Here is a 15,208-nt window from a genome sequence, read left to right on the forward strand (position 1 = left end):
TCGGTACAGGGCGTGACGATTTTTCATCACGAGGAAAAACTGACAAAGTCAGCCGGAAATACAAGAGCTGAGAGGACGCCAGGTCGGGTTCAGGAAGAATTATCTACACAGATGCAACAACTGGTTGCCCAAATGAATAATTTTTTCACTCATCAACAGACTGCTCCTCCGTGACGCCATCCACAGCTGAGAATTTGCCTGTCAATACTCCAGCTGACGCACCAGGTCAGGCTGTTTCTCCCGTTACGGCTGGCTCTTCCGGAGAGATTTTCCGGAGACTCTTCTCGAATTGCAGAGCCTTTCTGGTACAGTGTGATCTGCATTTTCAACACAACCCAGCAGCTTTTTATCTGAGCATGGTAAAGTGGCGTTTATTGTGTCTCATTTAACGGGAAGAGCTGCAGCCTGGGCTACTGCAGAATGGTCTAGAGACACCGAACTATGTTACCCATTGGCCGATTTCATAGAGACTATGAGGCGCATTTTTTGACCACTCATCGCCTGCTACGGAGGCCAGTAGAAGACTGTTTCAACACGCCAGCTCAACCGTCAGGTGGTTGATTATGCCATCGAGTTTCGTACAGCAGCAGCGGACAGCGGATGGAATGTTCCGGCTCTTCGTGACGCCTTCATGACAGGACTTCGAACCGATAAAGGACCAGCTGGCTCCACTGGAGACACCGATCTGGAATCCTCATCGCTGTGGCCATCCGGATCGAGCAACCGCTTCGAAAGAGAGGGAGCGCCGACGCAACCGAGATGTTATTCCCAGCTTCCAGAATTCCGCTGGAGGGTCGCGCCGCCAGCGGAGGATTTCCAGCTCATGTTACCGGACCATCAGAGGACTACACTCAATGACTCGTGAACCCATGCAGCTTGGAAGAACCAGGCTTTTCTGGAGGAGAGGCAGCGCCCGCTCACGGAGGGTTGCTGTTTCTACTGGCCAGCCGGGTCATCAACTCGCTCATGCCCGGAAAGATCGTTTCACCAGTCAAAAGGAGGGCGCCAGAGCAAGTTTCCGTAGACTTCTCCTCGACCTGTTACTCAGGTAGACATTTGTATTAACAATCAGACCATTGACCAGGGTGTGTAATAGACCCAGGGGCTGACGAAAGCCTTATAGACTGGGGCCTAGTCAAACAGCTAAAAATAAAAACTGTCCCGCTTATCTCATCCTGTTAGTGCCAGTGCCTTAGACGCTTGTTGTTCATAGTTACCCATTGCACTGAGCCCATACGGATTACTATAAATAAGGACCATACCGAGCATGCAATTTCATATTTTTGAGTCGACTCAGCAAACGACTATTTTGGGGTCTCCTTGGTTGACGCTCCACCATTCTCACATAGACTGGCCTTTCTGGAAAGGTAAGGAATCGGGAGAGGATTGTAAGGGCAGGTGTAAACTGCAACCTGTTAATGCACCAACAGACTCTAGTAGGATCATTATAGATCACCCTGACTATCCTGATCTACACAAGGTACCTTCCTGTTACCATGATTTAAAAGAAGCGCTTAACAAGTCTAAAGCCTTGTCACTACCTCCTCACCGAGATTTTGACTGTCCCATTGATCTCTTACCGAGCCCCCATTCCCAAGGGAGACTTTACTCGATTTCTAGACCTGAGAGAACAGCAATGGATGAATACATCTCCTCTTCACTCAAATCAGGATTATCCGCCCTTCATCGCCTCCAGCCGGAGCGGATCTTTTTTGTGGGAAAGAAAGACGGGTCTCTGAGACCTGTAATAGACTACAGTCCACTAAATGACATTACGGTGAAGAACCGCTATCCTCTGCCACTATGTCATCTGCTTTTGAACTGTTTAAACGGCCAAGATATTCACCAAGTTGGATTTAAGAAATGCATATCACTTGGTTAGAATAAACAAGGGATGAGTGGAAGACTGATTCAACACCAGAATGGTCACTATGAGTACTTGGTAATGCCTTTTGACTGTGCAATGCACCGGCTGTTTTTCAAGCTTTTGTGAATGAGGTTTTGCGAATTCTTGAATATTTCAGTGTTTGTGTATCTGATGACATACTGATTTTCTCCCCAGACGCCAAATCTCATGTTAACCATGTCCGCCAAGTTTTGCAGAAACTACTGGATAATCAGCTATATGTCAAGGCAGAGAAGTGCGAGTTCCACACAGAAGAGGTGTCTTTCTTAGGATACATAGTCTCACCTAATCATATCCAAATGGATCCTGCGAAAGTCAGTGCAGTATCCCAGTGGCCCACACCAGACTCCAGGAAAAGGTTCAGCAGTTCCTAGGATTTGCTAACTTCTATAGGAAGTTTATTAGGAATTTCAGTTCTGTTGCTGCTCCTCTGCATGTTCTGACTTCTCCTAAGGTTCCCTTCAAGTGGACCCCCCAGGCGGATCTTGCTTTCAAACTTCTCAGAGATAGATTCACCTCAGCTCCTATACTCACCATTCCAGATCCCCAGCGCCAGTTTATGGTCGAGGTGGATGCTTCCAATGAGGGAATTGAGGAGTACTGTCTCAACGCTCTGCAGAAGACAACAAGATGCATCCATGTGCTTACCTGTCGCGAAGTTGACAACGGCAGAGCGGAATTATGACGTGGGAAACAAGGAATTGTTAGCTGTAAAAGCTGCCCTCGAGGAATGGAGACACTGGCTAGAGGGTGCAGAACAACTGTTTTAGTCTGGACAGATCACAAGAATCTAGAATATATAAGAAAGGCTAAGTTGCCCCAACTCCCGCCAGGCCAGGTGGACACTTTTCTTTAGTAGATTCAACTTCACACTCTCTTTTCGCCCCGGTCTCAGAATCAAAACCCGATGCTTTGTCTCGCCTTTTACGATCCCGAACCACTTGGCGGTAGAGCCCAAGACCATCCTTCCACTTAACCGGTGATCGGAGCCTTTTCCTGGCAAGTGGAGTCAGACGTTAAAGAGGCAAATGTCATGAATCCAGCGCCAGCGAGTGTCCCAACAATCTGCTGTTTGTTCCTGAGGCTCTTCACCCAAGGTCATCCACTGGGCTCACTCATCTGTGCTGCACATCCGGGAGTAGCAAGAACAATGTTCAGGATTCAACAACGTTTCTGGTGGCCATCCATGAAGAAAAATGTGGCTGAGTATGTAGCGGCTTGTCCGTGTGCGTGTAATAAGACCTCATCTCAAGTTAAGATGGGCTGCTCCAGCTGCCGATTCCCATCGCCTTGGTCACACATTTCATGGATTTTGTGACAGGATTTCATCCAGAGGCAAGACTACGGTTCTAACAGTGGTTGATCGATTTTCAAAGATGGCTCACTTCATCCCATTGACCAAGCTTCCTCTGCCAAAGTCACCGCGAGAGGTCATGATGAATCACGATTCAGGATCCATGGATTCCCTAATGACATTGTTTCCCTAGGTCCACAATTCATTTCCGCCTTCTGAAAGAGTTTTGTCGACTCATAGGTGCCACCGCCAGCCTGTCATCAGGATATCACCCTCAGTCAAATGCACAGTCGGAGCGCCTGAACCAAGAACTAGAGACTACGCTTACGCTGTCTCGCCTCCCGGAACCAGACCACCTGGAGGACCACCTCACATGGGTCGAGGTTGCCCACAATACCCTTCCTACGGCGGCCACAGGTCTCTCTCCATTCCATTGTGTCAATGGTTTCAGCCCACTTTTCCTAACAACGAGGAAGAGGTGATGGTTCCATCGGCACATGCCATGATCAGACGTTGTCGCAGAGTTTGGGCTGGTGTCGCCAGTCTCTTCTCCCAAGTTCAGCTCGGATGAAGGCTGTTGCGGACGCTCATCGCAGGGTCGCCCCTCCTACAGTCCAGGCCAAAAGGTTTGGCTCTCTACCAAAGACTTACCACCCATGTCGCCTCAAAGAAACTGGCTCAGATTTGTGGGTCCGCTTCCAGTGTCCAGAGTCATCAACCCGGCCGTACGCTTGCAACCCCAGGACCTTGAGAGTGCACCCAACGCTTCACGTTAGTAAAATCAAGCCGGTGTGTGAGAGCACACTTGTTCCCGCCTCCAAGCCCCCTCCACCGCCCCCAGTTCTTTGAAGGGGTGACGCTACAAGGTCCGTAAGCTACTGGAGGTCCGTAATAGGGAGGGGCAAGCAATTCCTGGTAGACTGGAAGGGTTACGGTCCTGAGGCTAGAAGCTGGATAGCTGCTTCATTTATCGTAGACAAGACTCTTATCCACGACTTTTACAATCAGCCTGGGCCATCAGGAGTTGGCCCTAGAGGGGGGGGTACTGTTGTGCAACGGTTAGATATGCTAGAGAGGTTCATGACATTTATGTTCGCTTTCTCTCATTCCAGGCTTCCTGATTGTGTTCACCTGTCATCACACCTGTCTCCTATGCTCATCAGTGTCAGCCCGCCTTGATTGGTCCCACCTGTGTCTTGTTACCATGTGCTTAAATTCTGTCTCCCAGTGTTCCTGTCGTCTGCCTGGTCTTTGCCATGATCAGGTCGGGTTATGTTGTGCCTTGAAAGTTTTTGATCCCTCACTACGTGAGCGCTTTCGTTTTGTTCACGGCAGAACCGAAAAATAAAGTACTTACAAATACTTTATCTCTGTCTCCCGGGTCGTGCAATTGGGTCCTACTTCCTAAGTGTCTGAGATCGTAACATATTGCTGTACAATACTGCTGTACTATATTGAATATTGTTTTGCTCCTACTACGTTTCACTTCGTAATATATAACACTTATATACTATGATATGTATAATGTACCCGCCTTTCTTTAATAAAAAAATATATATAATTAATTTGTTTACCATGTCATACTGTTATACCTCCATGAAATTCTCCTTTGAGGAGATGCCACTGTTAGTCTAAAGTTTAAGCACTGGCACTCAGTGACACTTGCCAGCAGATGCCGCAGCTAGTCAAAAAGTGCCGATAGTGCTGTACATTACTGCTGTACTGTATTTAATATTGTTTTGCTACTACTACGTTTCACTTCGTAACCTATTACACTTATATACCATGATATTGTAACGTCTCGGACGTTATGGCACTGATGACACGGAGACGGGACGACGTTATTAATCCTCCCTTTATTAGGCATCCACCAACACAGACAGCGTGCTCGCATCCACCAACACAGACAGCGTGCTCGCATCCACCAACACAGACAGCTGCTCCTCTCAGTTTAGCAGCTCGAACGTCAACAACAACGGTTCCCGTCAACCACCCTTAACTTCCGTTTTCCGACAGGTTAACCCCGCCTCCCCTCTACTCCGCCAATCACAGGCACGCCCCCTCGACCAGCACGCACGGTGCCACACTGTGATTGACAGCCACTTCACAGGGTCGCTACAAAATGTATAATGTACCCGCCTTTCTTTAATAATAATTTTAAAAAAAGATATATATATATATAATTTATTTTTTTACCATGTCATACTGTTATACCGCCATGAAATTCTACTTTGAGGAGATGCCACTGTTAGTCTAAAGTGTAAGCACTGGCACTCAGTGACACTTGCCGGCACTTGCCAGCAGTTGCCAGCAGTTGCCAGCAGATGCCACTACTAGTCAAAAAGTGCCACTACTAGTTAAAAAGTGCCACTACTAGTTAAGTGCCCAAAAGTGCCAGCAGACGGAGGGTCGCGGTAGTGAGTCTGCGATTTAGTGACAAGCTTCACTGAAGTGCCCGGACAGCGGAAGAAATCACTTTCATGATCACAGAATGGAGGAGCTGCGGTTTAGCTAGATTGATAGATAGATAGATAGATAGCTAAAATAGCTAGATATATATATATATATATATATAATTAGTGTATTTTTGTAGACACTTACTTACAATATGCGATAGTGCTGTACATTACTGCTGTACTATATTTAATATTGTTTTGCTTCAACTACGTTTCACTTCGTAATATATTGTAGCGACCCTGTGAAGTGGCTGTCAATCACAGTGTGGCACCGTGATGCTGGTCGAGGGGGCGTGCCTGTGATTGGCGGAGTAGAGGGGAGGCGGGGTTAACCTGTCGGAAAACGGGAGTTAATGGTGGTTGACGGGAACCGTTGTTGTTGACTTTCGACCTGCTAAGCTGAGAGGAACACGCTGTATGTGTTGGTGGATGCCCAACAAAGGAGGATTAATAACGCCGTCCCGCTCCGTGTCATCAGTGCCATAACGTCCGAGACGTTACAATATCATGGTATATAAGTGTAATAGATTACGAAGTGAAACGTAGTAGTAGCAAAACAATATTAAATATAGTACAGCAGTAATGTACAGCACTATCTTATTGCATATTGTCAGTAAGTGTCTACAAAAAGACACTAATTAATATATATATATATATTAATTAGTGTCTTTTTTATATATATATATATACACACACATCCATCTGTGTATCTAGCTATTTTAGCTATCTATCTAGCTAAACCGCAGCTCCTCCATTTTGTGATCATGAAAGTGATTTCTTCCGCTGTCCGGGCACTTCAGTGAAGCTTGTCACTAAATCGTCGCAGACTCGTCACTGCGGCCGACCCTCCGTCTGCTGGCACTTTTTAACTAGTAGTGGCACTTTTTGACTAGTAGTGGCATCTGCTGGCAACTGCTGGCAACTGCTGGCAAGTGCCGGCAAGTGCCACTGAGTAGCTGTGGCAACTACTGGCAAGTGCCACTGAGTGCCAGCGTCGCTAGGGGGATCTCGCCCCTACTGTCAAACCGGCCGATCAGATGACGTAACAACTGCGAAGAACAACTATGAGAGACGTTTCAATAAAACGTTAGAGATAGGCATTTCAGGCCGCCATTGCTAAGATTATTATTTTTTTTTAAAGAAGCTTGTGATTGGCTGTCTCTTCATGTTATTATTTCATTGGCCCCGGTCTTCGGTGGCGGGTAGGTGAAACCACTGAGACAAAATGGCTTCGCCGGTCTGGCAATATTACAATGTGTCGGAGAAAGATAAGAAATTTGCAGTTTGCAAAGTCTGCTCAAAAGTAGTTCCCCGTGGAGGAACGCGTCAAAAGGATTTCAACACAACGAACCTCATACGGCATTTGAAGGCTTGTCACAGCAAGGAATTTGAGGAGTTTACGAGTTGGCGAGTGCTAAGGCAAAGAAAGTCAACGAGCGTGCAACCTCTTCCCAAACGCCACTCACTCAGCTGACCGTAACAGAGACATTGAAATGCCAGCAACCATACAGCAACGACAACAAGAGACGAACGGAATTAAATGCAAAGGTAATGCAATTCATATGCCTAGATCAGCAGCCGCTGTCTGTTGTGGAAGACGCCGGGTTCAAACGCCTTGTATCCTGCTTGGATCCACGCTATACGCTGCCGAGCCGAAAATACCTAACTGATGTTTGTCTGCCGGAATTGTACCAACATGTCTACACGCACATCGAGAGCCTTATGAAGGACAACATCAGGGCAATTAGCTTCACGAGTGACATCTGGAGTTCGAGTGTCTGTCCGATGTCTATGCTAAGCCTAACTGCGCAGTTTATTAATGAACACTTCGAGCTGACCAAAGTGGTGCTTCACTCGCAAGAGTTTCCCGGATCGCACACCGCGGAGGCTCTTGCTGCAGCTTTCACAAACATGTTCCAAGCATGGGGAATCCCACAGGAAAAGGTGCACGTTATTCTGCGGGATAACGCCAGGAACATGGAGAAGGCAATGAGGGACGCGCGTTTACCTAACCTAGCGTGCATGGCGCACACCCTCCAGCTCGCTGTGCACGAGGGAGTTTTGGCACAGCGTGCCATCATTGATGTCATCTCAAGTGGAAGACGCATCGTCGGTCATTTTAAGCATTCACAGCTTGCTTACTCCCGACTGTTCAGTATTCAGAAACAAATGAATCCGAACCAGCCTCCAAAGAGGCTACAACAGGACATACCCACCTGGTGGAATAGCACTGTTGCCATGCTAAACAGTTTACTGGAACAGAAGCGTGCCCTATGTGCGTATGCAGCTGACTTTGAATTGCCTTCCACGTTGACCATCCATGAGTGGAAATTGGTGGAGAATATGATTTCAGTGCTTGACCCTTTTGACGAGCTTACAAAAACAATTAGTTCATCAACTGCAGCAGCTGCAGATGTCATACCCTCCGTCAGAGCTTTAACTCGTCTTCTTGAGAAAACAACAGCGACTGACCACGGTGTGAAGACAGCTAAAGCCACGCTCCTGGAAGCTGTCAAGAGGAGATTCAGCGACATTGAATCTGAGCGCCTGTACACCATCGCTACACTCCTTGATCCACGGTGAGAACTCCACATTTCTGTGTGAGCGGTGTGTGTGAGAGAGACATGATTTCATATGCTTATTTAGCTATGGCCTAAACAAACACGATTGATAAATGGGGCTATGCTGAAGTTAAAGGTAAAATATAATCCTGTTATGTTATTCTGTAGTGTAGGATGGTTTGCATTTCCTCCAAACTCACCTGAATTTGATTTTAAAAGCAGTTCATCTCAACTATATAGAATAACAATGGACATTGGGGCTATGCTATGGGGCCAAGCCCATGCCTAATTAATTCAAGAGTTAAGCATGATGACCTACAACATGCATTAAATACATTAATTAATTAATGTTGCCTTTTGTTTCTCTCTTAAAAAAGATATAAGGACAGATATTTCCCCGTCGGACTCAAGCCACAGGTGCGCAGGCTGCTTTCTGATGTCCTGGCTGCTGCAGTGGAGCAAGAGACCGGTGAGGAGGAGAATGCGGTAGTGAGTGAGCCCCCACAGAAGGTACCACGAGCTGACTCCTTGCATGCTATGCATGCTGAAGCAACAGCATGAGGGCGGCGGTGGTAACATCGGCTCAGCAGCATCACAGATTGATCTCTACCTATCAGAGCCAGTTATCCCAAACTGTCACGGACAGCCACTTGCTTTTTGGAAGGCCAATAAAGACCGCTTTCCTGCTCTCGCACAAGCAGCACGAGTCTTCCTCGCTGCACCTTGTACAAGTGTAGATAGCGAGCGACTTTTCAGCACAGCAGGATGTATTTTAGATGAGAAGAGGAACAGGTTGACTCCTAAAAATGCTGAGATGCTTATATTTATCAAGACAAATCTGCCAGTGATGCTGCTTAATCAGAAGTAAGGTTTGAATACTCTAGGATGCCCCCTCTCCGAGGGAGTAAGTTGAGTGAGTTGAGTATGTGTGTGAGAGTGAGGGAGTGAGACACTAAACAGATAGATATACTTGTTTTGTTGTTTTGTTTAATTGCTGACTTCCTGTGCACCTTTAATCTTTAATCTGTCTGTTATCTCCTCCTCGAAGCTCCAAGTTCTATTGAGAGCCTCTAGAGTGGAATGTTGCACATGTTATTCTATTGTTGTGATTTTCATTTAAAGATTTATATTTTTATTATTGTTTTAATATTTATTATTATTTAATATTTAGACATTTTATTGTCAGCGAAAGAGCTTTTATACACTGCAATGTTGCATGTTCCCTGCAATAAAACAGACTGTTGTAAATTCATGATACTCTCGTCTCGTAATTTAAATACTTAAAATACAAAACCAATGTTGTCAAGAATAATTCATTTCATAAATAATGCTACACAATAAATAGAATGCTTCAATCGACACTGTGATCGGTGATCGGTATTATCGGATCGGCAGGTACTGATTTCAGTGATCGGTGATCGGTCAAAAAACCTGATCGGTGCATCTCTAGTATTTACACATCCAGAATACGTAGAGCAACATTATCAATTATTTGAAGTTGTCTGTTGAGACAAATTGAATCCTCTGAAACTCCAAAAAGACAAGTTTAGGTTTTAAAAGTGTAAATGTTTCAATATGTACAGCATGTGTTTGTATCTCTACTTCTAGCTGTGAATATATTGAGGTGCAGGACTTGTGTGTTTCATTTTAAATTGAGGCCGCAGTGAGTACAATGTGACGCAGAACACACAGAAACTGATTGGGGTTCAAAGGGATGATCGCTCCCCTTTAGTTCTGTTTTCACCGGCTCTCTTTACCTCCTAAAATCTCCAGCATGTATGTCCTCATGCGCTGTCCGGTAGCGTTGCTGATGAAAGTGGGTGATTTAAAATTTAAAAAAACTGTAAACCCAAAGTTCACTTACTTCTTACTGAAGCTTCCAGGTCACATTGAACTCTCATCAGACCCATTGTTAGTGTGAACATCTTGATTTGAGCAGACTTAACTCTTCAGTATCTCTTTGTTCCGTGACCCAGTTCCTCCCAGTCCTCAGACAGCAGTAAGAAACAGAAGGTGGAAATCTCAACGACGGCAACGACAGGAAATGGAGCCCGACACACAGGTGGGTTGTAGCCTGAGGCTTAGAAGGTAGGAATGCCTGATATTAATTAATTGTGTTTACACTTTCTCTTGCTCAATGATATAACTACAGTATCAGACCAGGCGGAAACCTCCGGTTCTGACGAGTAAAGCCAATGCGGAAATGTCTTAAACTTGCATTCTCTCTGCTGGCCAGCAGGGGTCAACTGAGGCTGACAAAATGACCCTACTTCTCGTTCGGGACCCCCTAAAACCCGGGTCTAAACAGAACTGGTTCTAAATGAGTAAAAAAAACGAGCATCGATGAAGTCAAGACTTAACGGTTCTGCTATCGGTGCTTTAATGACTGAGTGAGAAAATAAGCAACATTTGGGGAACAAGCAGCGTTTTTGGATGCTGTTTGGCTAAATAGTAGCTGGTTGTTTAGCTGCGTACGTATTTTAAAGATGTTCTAACTTTTTGTATTGTTGCTCAAGAAAGACTTTGTTTACATAATAATAATAAAGCAATGTTGATTCTTTTCTAAATTATGTGTTAAGGACTGAACCGATAAGCAGTGTTGATACTAGTATTTAAAAAACCCTAATAATACCCATCCTTAATTATTTGATTTCTTATATATTACTTGGTAAACATTGTAAACACAAGTTAATGGACTCAATCACTTGTTTCAAGTTTTTTTTCCAATATAAAATTATCTTCATTTCGTAAATTATGGTCCATTCAGAGTAAAATGGACCATAAAGTGAGGTGCGCTTTAGGGCAGGCTTAGTCAGACTGTCCACTGATGGCAGTTTGGTAGTGGGAAGTTTACGGGGACCTCAAAGCCTCTTCGGCTGGAAACGAGGCTGATGGGAACGTTGATGAATGAAATGATAAAGTTGAGGCCGAGAGATCCAAAAACATTGAAACTGAAGAGTTGCATTATCTGTGTTTTTGTCACTAAAAGCGACAACTTACACGTCACACACAATTAAATGACTTGCTCCAATATTAACATACGAGCATTAGTGAGCTTTACACTACACAGTCTACCAGTCAATGTACGTCTCTAATCAGTTTCTCTCAGTGCTCGTTACCTGCAGGCAAATTTTTTTACAAATAATTGTGATTAATCAGAACAAATTATACCGACAAATATAGTCATAATACTTACAAAATAGCCCATCAACACAGTTGGTAAAAACACGTGTACTATGTCTTATTTCTCTTGGTCCTCGGAAACATAATTCAGATGTTCCCACCCTCCAAAGAGTCACGGGGAGTTTACAAGTGGAGGCTCTGAATCTGACGGTTTGTTGTGCTGTTCAGAACAGGAGGATGGAGCAGGGGCAGCAGGCGGAGCTAAAGGTCAGCAAACAGTCTCCGGCTTGTCGGCGAAGACGCCCTCGGCTCCCCCGAGCTCCGGTCTGGGCGTGTTGCACCTGCCGTCGGCCGCCGTGTGTGTGGGTGTTTTACCAGGACTCTGGGCTTATTCCGGCAGCAGCGACTCGGACAGCAACTCGGACGGCGAAGGTAGCGTGGACGCAATCATGTTGCTGTACCCCCGGCTTAGCAGGGCCTCCAGATAAACACACACACACACCAGTGTATATACACACACTGATAGAGACACACAGACACACACACAGTCTGTATAGCTTCAGAACGGCTAGAAAAGTCAGAAAAGGTATCCTACCAAAGGATATACACACACAGTCTGATTTAAAGGTCACACACACACAATGATATAAAGGTACCTGCAGGCCAGACAAGTTCATATCATGTTAGTCATACACTACCAACATATACACTCAGGCAAACGTTAGTATTCCAGTTGGTTTTCACTGAGAAATATAGTCTTAATAAATGTTTACATTGAGACCAATTTAAACTCTGAACTGAATCTTTGTTTCTAAATGTTGTTTTTGCTATCGTGACACCTCCACCCTTCCTTCCCTCAACCACATCTCACACAGTTTAAGCCGAGCAACCAATCCCGCACCGACTACCCCGATGACACCCAACCCGACTCCCATCCCATCCCAAGCCACAGCGACCGCAAGCTGTGCTGTTGGCTGAGGGGAGGCGATTGACAGCTGTGGAGCCAGGAAGAGACTTTACTGCGTCAAAGGACTGCACGCCTTTTTAGCGATGTACGGCAAAGGAGAGAGCCGAGGACACGCTTCGCTCTCTGGCTTAAATGCAAAGTCTGAATGATTTGGAAAAAAACGTTGGTTTTATTTGTGTGATGTAATGTTTGTTTTTTTGTCATCGATAGTTTGTTTCTAAAGTTGCGTTGTGCTGGAAAGATGATGGACTTTTGGCTGTTGTCTCAGACGTCGGAGCTTTGATTTGTTTGGCAAAGTCTGAGCAGCGTGAAATAAAGAGATGTCCCTTGTACTGTGTGTTTGCTCTGCTTGTGTGTGTCCGTGTGTGTCCTATTATCGACTGGATGCTGCATCAATTTACCGGGGTTTTTTTAACCAATAAATGACTTTTGAATGGATGGAGGCACGAAGAGATACAAGTTTACAATATTTCCGAAGGAAAAAAAGCGAAACCATGCAAATTATTATTTTCCGAGATATTAAAGATTAAAATGGAAACTGACTGCCTGGAGCTGATAAAGACCGGCCTCTGCTCTCACTGTTGGTAAAGACCTACATGGCTCCGCCGGGCTGGTTTAAAACACCTGATTTGTGGTTTCGAGCCAGACCTACGTTGGTCACATGATGTGTAAAGTTAAGACTGATTTGGGTTATTTGATTTCTGGGATGTTTATTCAGTCCTCAATAAAACCGCAGAAGGAGAGATTTGCATCTCTAGCAGAGTTCAGTAGCTGATTTGAGAAGGAAAGCCAGGGTGGCATTAAAGGTAAGATGATCTCAAAATATAAACCAAAGTCTGTCGGTGTCATTAAAAACCCTGAGCTGTGTCAATGTTTGTGCTCCTTTAGTGGATGAAATGTCAGCGTCTGAGAGAGCCTCTGGGAAACGCATGATCAGACTGGGAGACGACGCTGTGTGGTGTTCATGGCCAGTAACAAGCGTTTCAGTTTGTCAGGACAGTTCACTGGCATCGAGAGAGCCGTGGGTTGCTCGGTTTGACCAACGGATGGAGCTCGGTATCACTGGTGTGGCTGTGGAAACTTGCTATGACGACACATAGTATTACCAACTCGCACAAAGAAAATATGAGTCCAGGACTTTTTGTTTTGAAGTGTACCAAACACAAAGAAACACAAAGCAGTTACATTATTCATTCGGGTAATAAATACATGTGAAATAAACAACTTTTAAATATTCTGATATGACCCGATATCAATAACTAGTGAAACGTGTTGCTCCTCTTCGGGGTTGTTCTGTTCAAAGTCCTTCACGTAAAAAGAAACACGGCAACAAAAGGACATGAACAGGAGAAACTGCTCACTCTTGCACCACGAGGAAATAGCACCCTATCAAGCGAGCAGGCCATTTCCCAAATACCCAACCCGATGATGTAATTGCTTCTCGCGTCTGGAAGATCTCCAAGCAGGTAGTGTGTCTTTAAAAAAAACTTAGTTTAAAACGTTTTCAAGTTAGCTCGCCAGAACAAAAGGCATTGTCGAACAGCTCTTTTACATCGTTACAAACTGATCCCACACATTCATGAAGTCTTTCTGTGTTTTGGAAACCAGGCGTTGTGTCTCTGGCTGAGCAGCTGCCCCGTGAACCTTCTGTATTAAGAGCTTTTGTAAGAACGAGGTCAATGTCAACTCACGCCAACACCTTTGGCTGTTTGGTCAAAATAAAACAAAACCACCCAGCGATCAAATACACATGAATCTAAAGTTTATTGTGAGAGGGAACATGGTATTTCATGCAGCCTTTGATATACTTGTACTCGTATCTTAAGAATGGAAGACAACCTGAACCATGACACATTAAGGAGCAGTTAAGCCTTCCCTCTTCCATAGTTCTTGTGGTTTGGGCTTGAACCGGCCCCCAGATGTGCTGCTCAAGGCCTCGACTGCAGGGTGACCTCTCGTGACCCTCTCTACCTGTACTGCCGTGGTCCTGCCTGACACTCACAATGTGATTATGTTCTAATCTGTGCCACAGCATCTCCTGGGAGACGGAGCCCTCCTCAATTGTTCTCCCTCAGCTTCCTTCTTTTCCCATTAAAGTTGTTTTTGGAAGGGCAGTTTTTCCTCATCCGATACAATCCAAAGACACACGATGTTGTATGTTGTAATGTAGACATTTTAAAGCCTCCTAAGGCACATTTGTGATTTGTGATAATGGACTATATACCAGTCCACCAGCATCTGTACAGTGAAATAAAGTCACCTGAACTTTGAATTACATTCCTTTAAAGTTAAACCATGTTGCACACATTCAAACCAACACTTAATGTGACTAGTGAGGCCGTGTGGAGCACACCAGCGTCAGGCTGGACGCGGTGGGGAGACCGTCATGGATGTCATGCTAGCATGACGTTAGCTTGTGTTCGACAAAATGGCTGACTGTGTCTGTGTCCAGGGGCGGACTGGGGGGGGAAAGTGGCCCGGGAGTTACTGTCAGACCGGCCCACTCAATACACGGTGCGCTGCCCACTCAATGCATCGCACGTATCGACCAGTCAGTGGCTTCCTTTGAAATACACTCATACGCTTACCATTATTTTGGATCATTAGAAATCATATCATATTTGTTTTGTTTTTAATAACATTTGGCTCCACCAATTTGCCTGGATGATCCTGCTATTGTAACACTCTAACAAGACATATTTGAGTTTAGTTAATTTTTTTAATCTATTGAAAGCCCTAGTTCATACACAACAAAAACAAATTGCAAGGAGTGTATTCCGGCTTATATTTTGAGTGTCTTTCTTTTAAAAAACAAATTAATTATTTCAAACTCATCCTAAATGAACATTTGAATGCAACACATTTCGAGTACTTTTCCAAAACTTTTGGCATTCCAAGTAC

At 44.9% G+C, this 15,208-nt stretch overlaps 2 protein-coding genes across 8 annotated transcripts in view; one reads left to right on the plus strand and one right to left on the minus strand.

Annotated features, from left to right (window-relative positions):
• LOC130194756 (MTOR-associated protein MEAK7-like) overlaps positions 1-15,208 on the minus strand; it is a 232,959-nt gene that overhangs the window by 48,620 nt on the left and 169,131 nt on the right. The gene's annotated exons all lie outside the window — the stretch shown is intronic.
• Positions 6,644-9,469, plus strand: LOC130194781 (zinc finger BED domain-containing protein 4-like). Its single transcript, XM_056415949.1, has 2 exons — positions 6,644-8,235; positions 8,595-9,469. Exons 1-2 carry the CDS (start codon positions 7,208-7,210, stop codon positions 8,776-8,778), a joined length of 1,212 nt encoding a protein of 403 aa, XP_056271924.1. The 5' UTR covers positions 6,644-7,207; the 3' UTR covers positions 8,779-9,469.

The sequence above is a fragment of the Pseudoliparis swirei genome, chromosome 6 (assembly GCF_029220125.1).
Source record: "Pseudoliparis swirei isolate HS2019 ecotype Mariana Trench chromosome 6, NWPU_hadal_v1, whole genome shotgun sequence".
Lineage (NCBI taxonomy): Eukaryota > Metazoa > Chordata > Actinopteri > Perciformes > Liparidae > Pseudoliparis > Pseudoliparis swirei.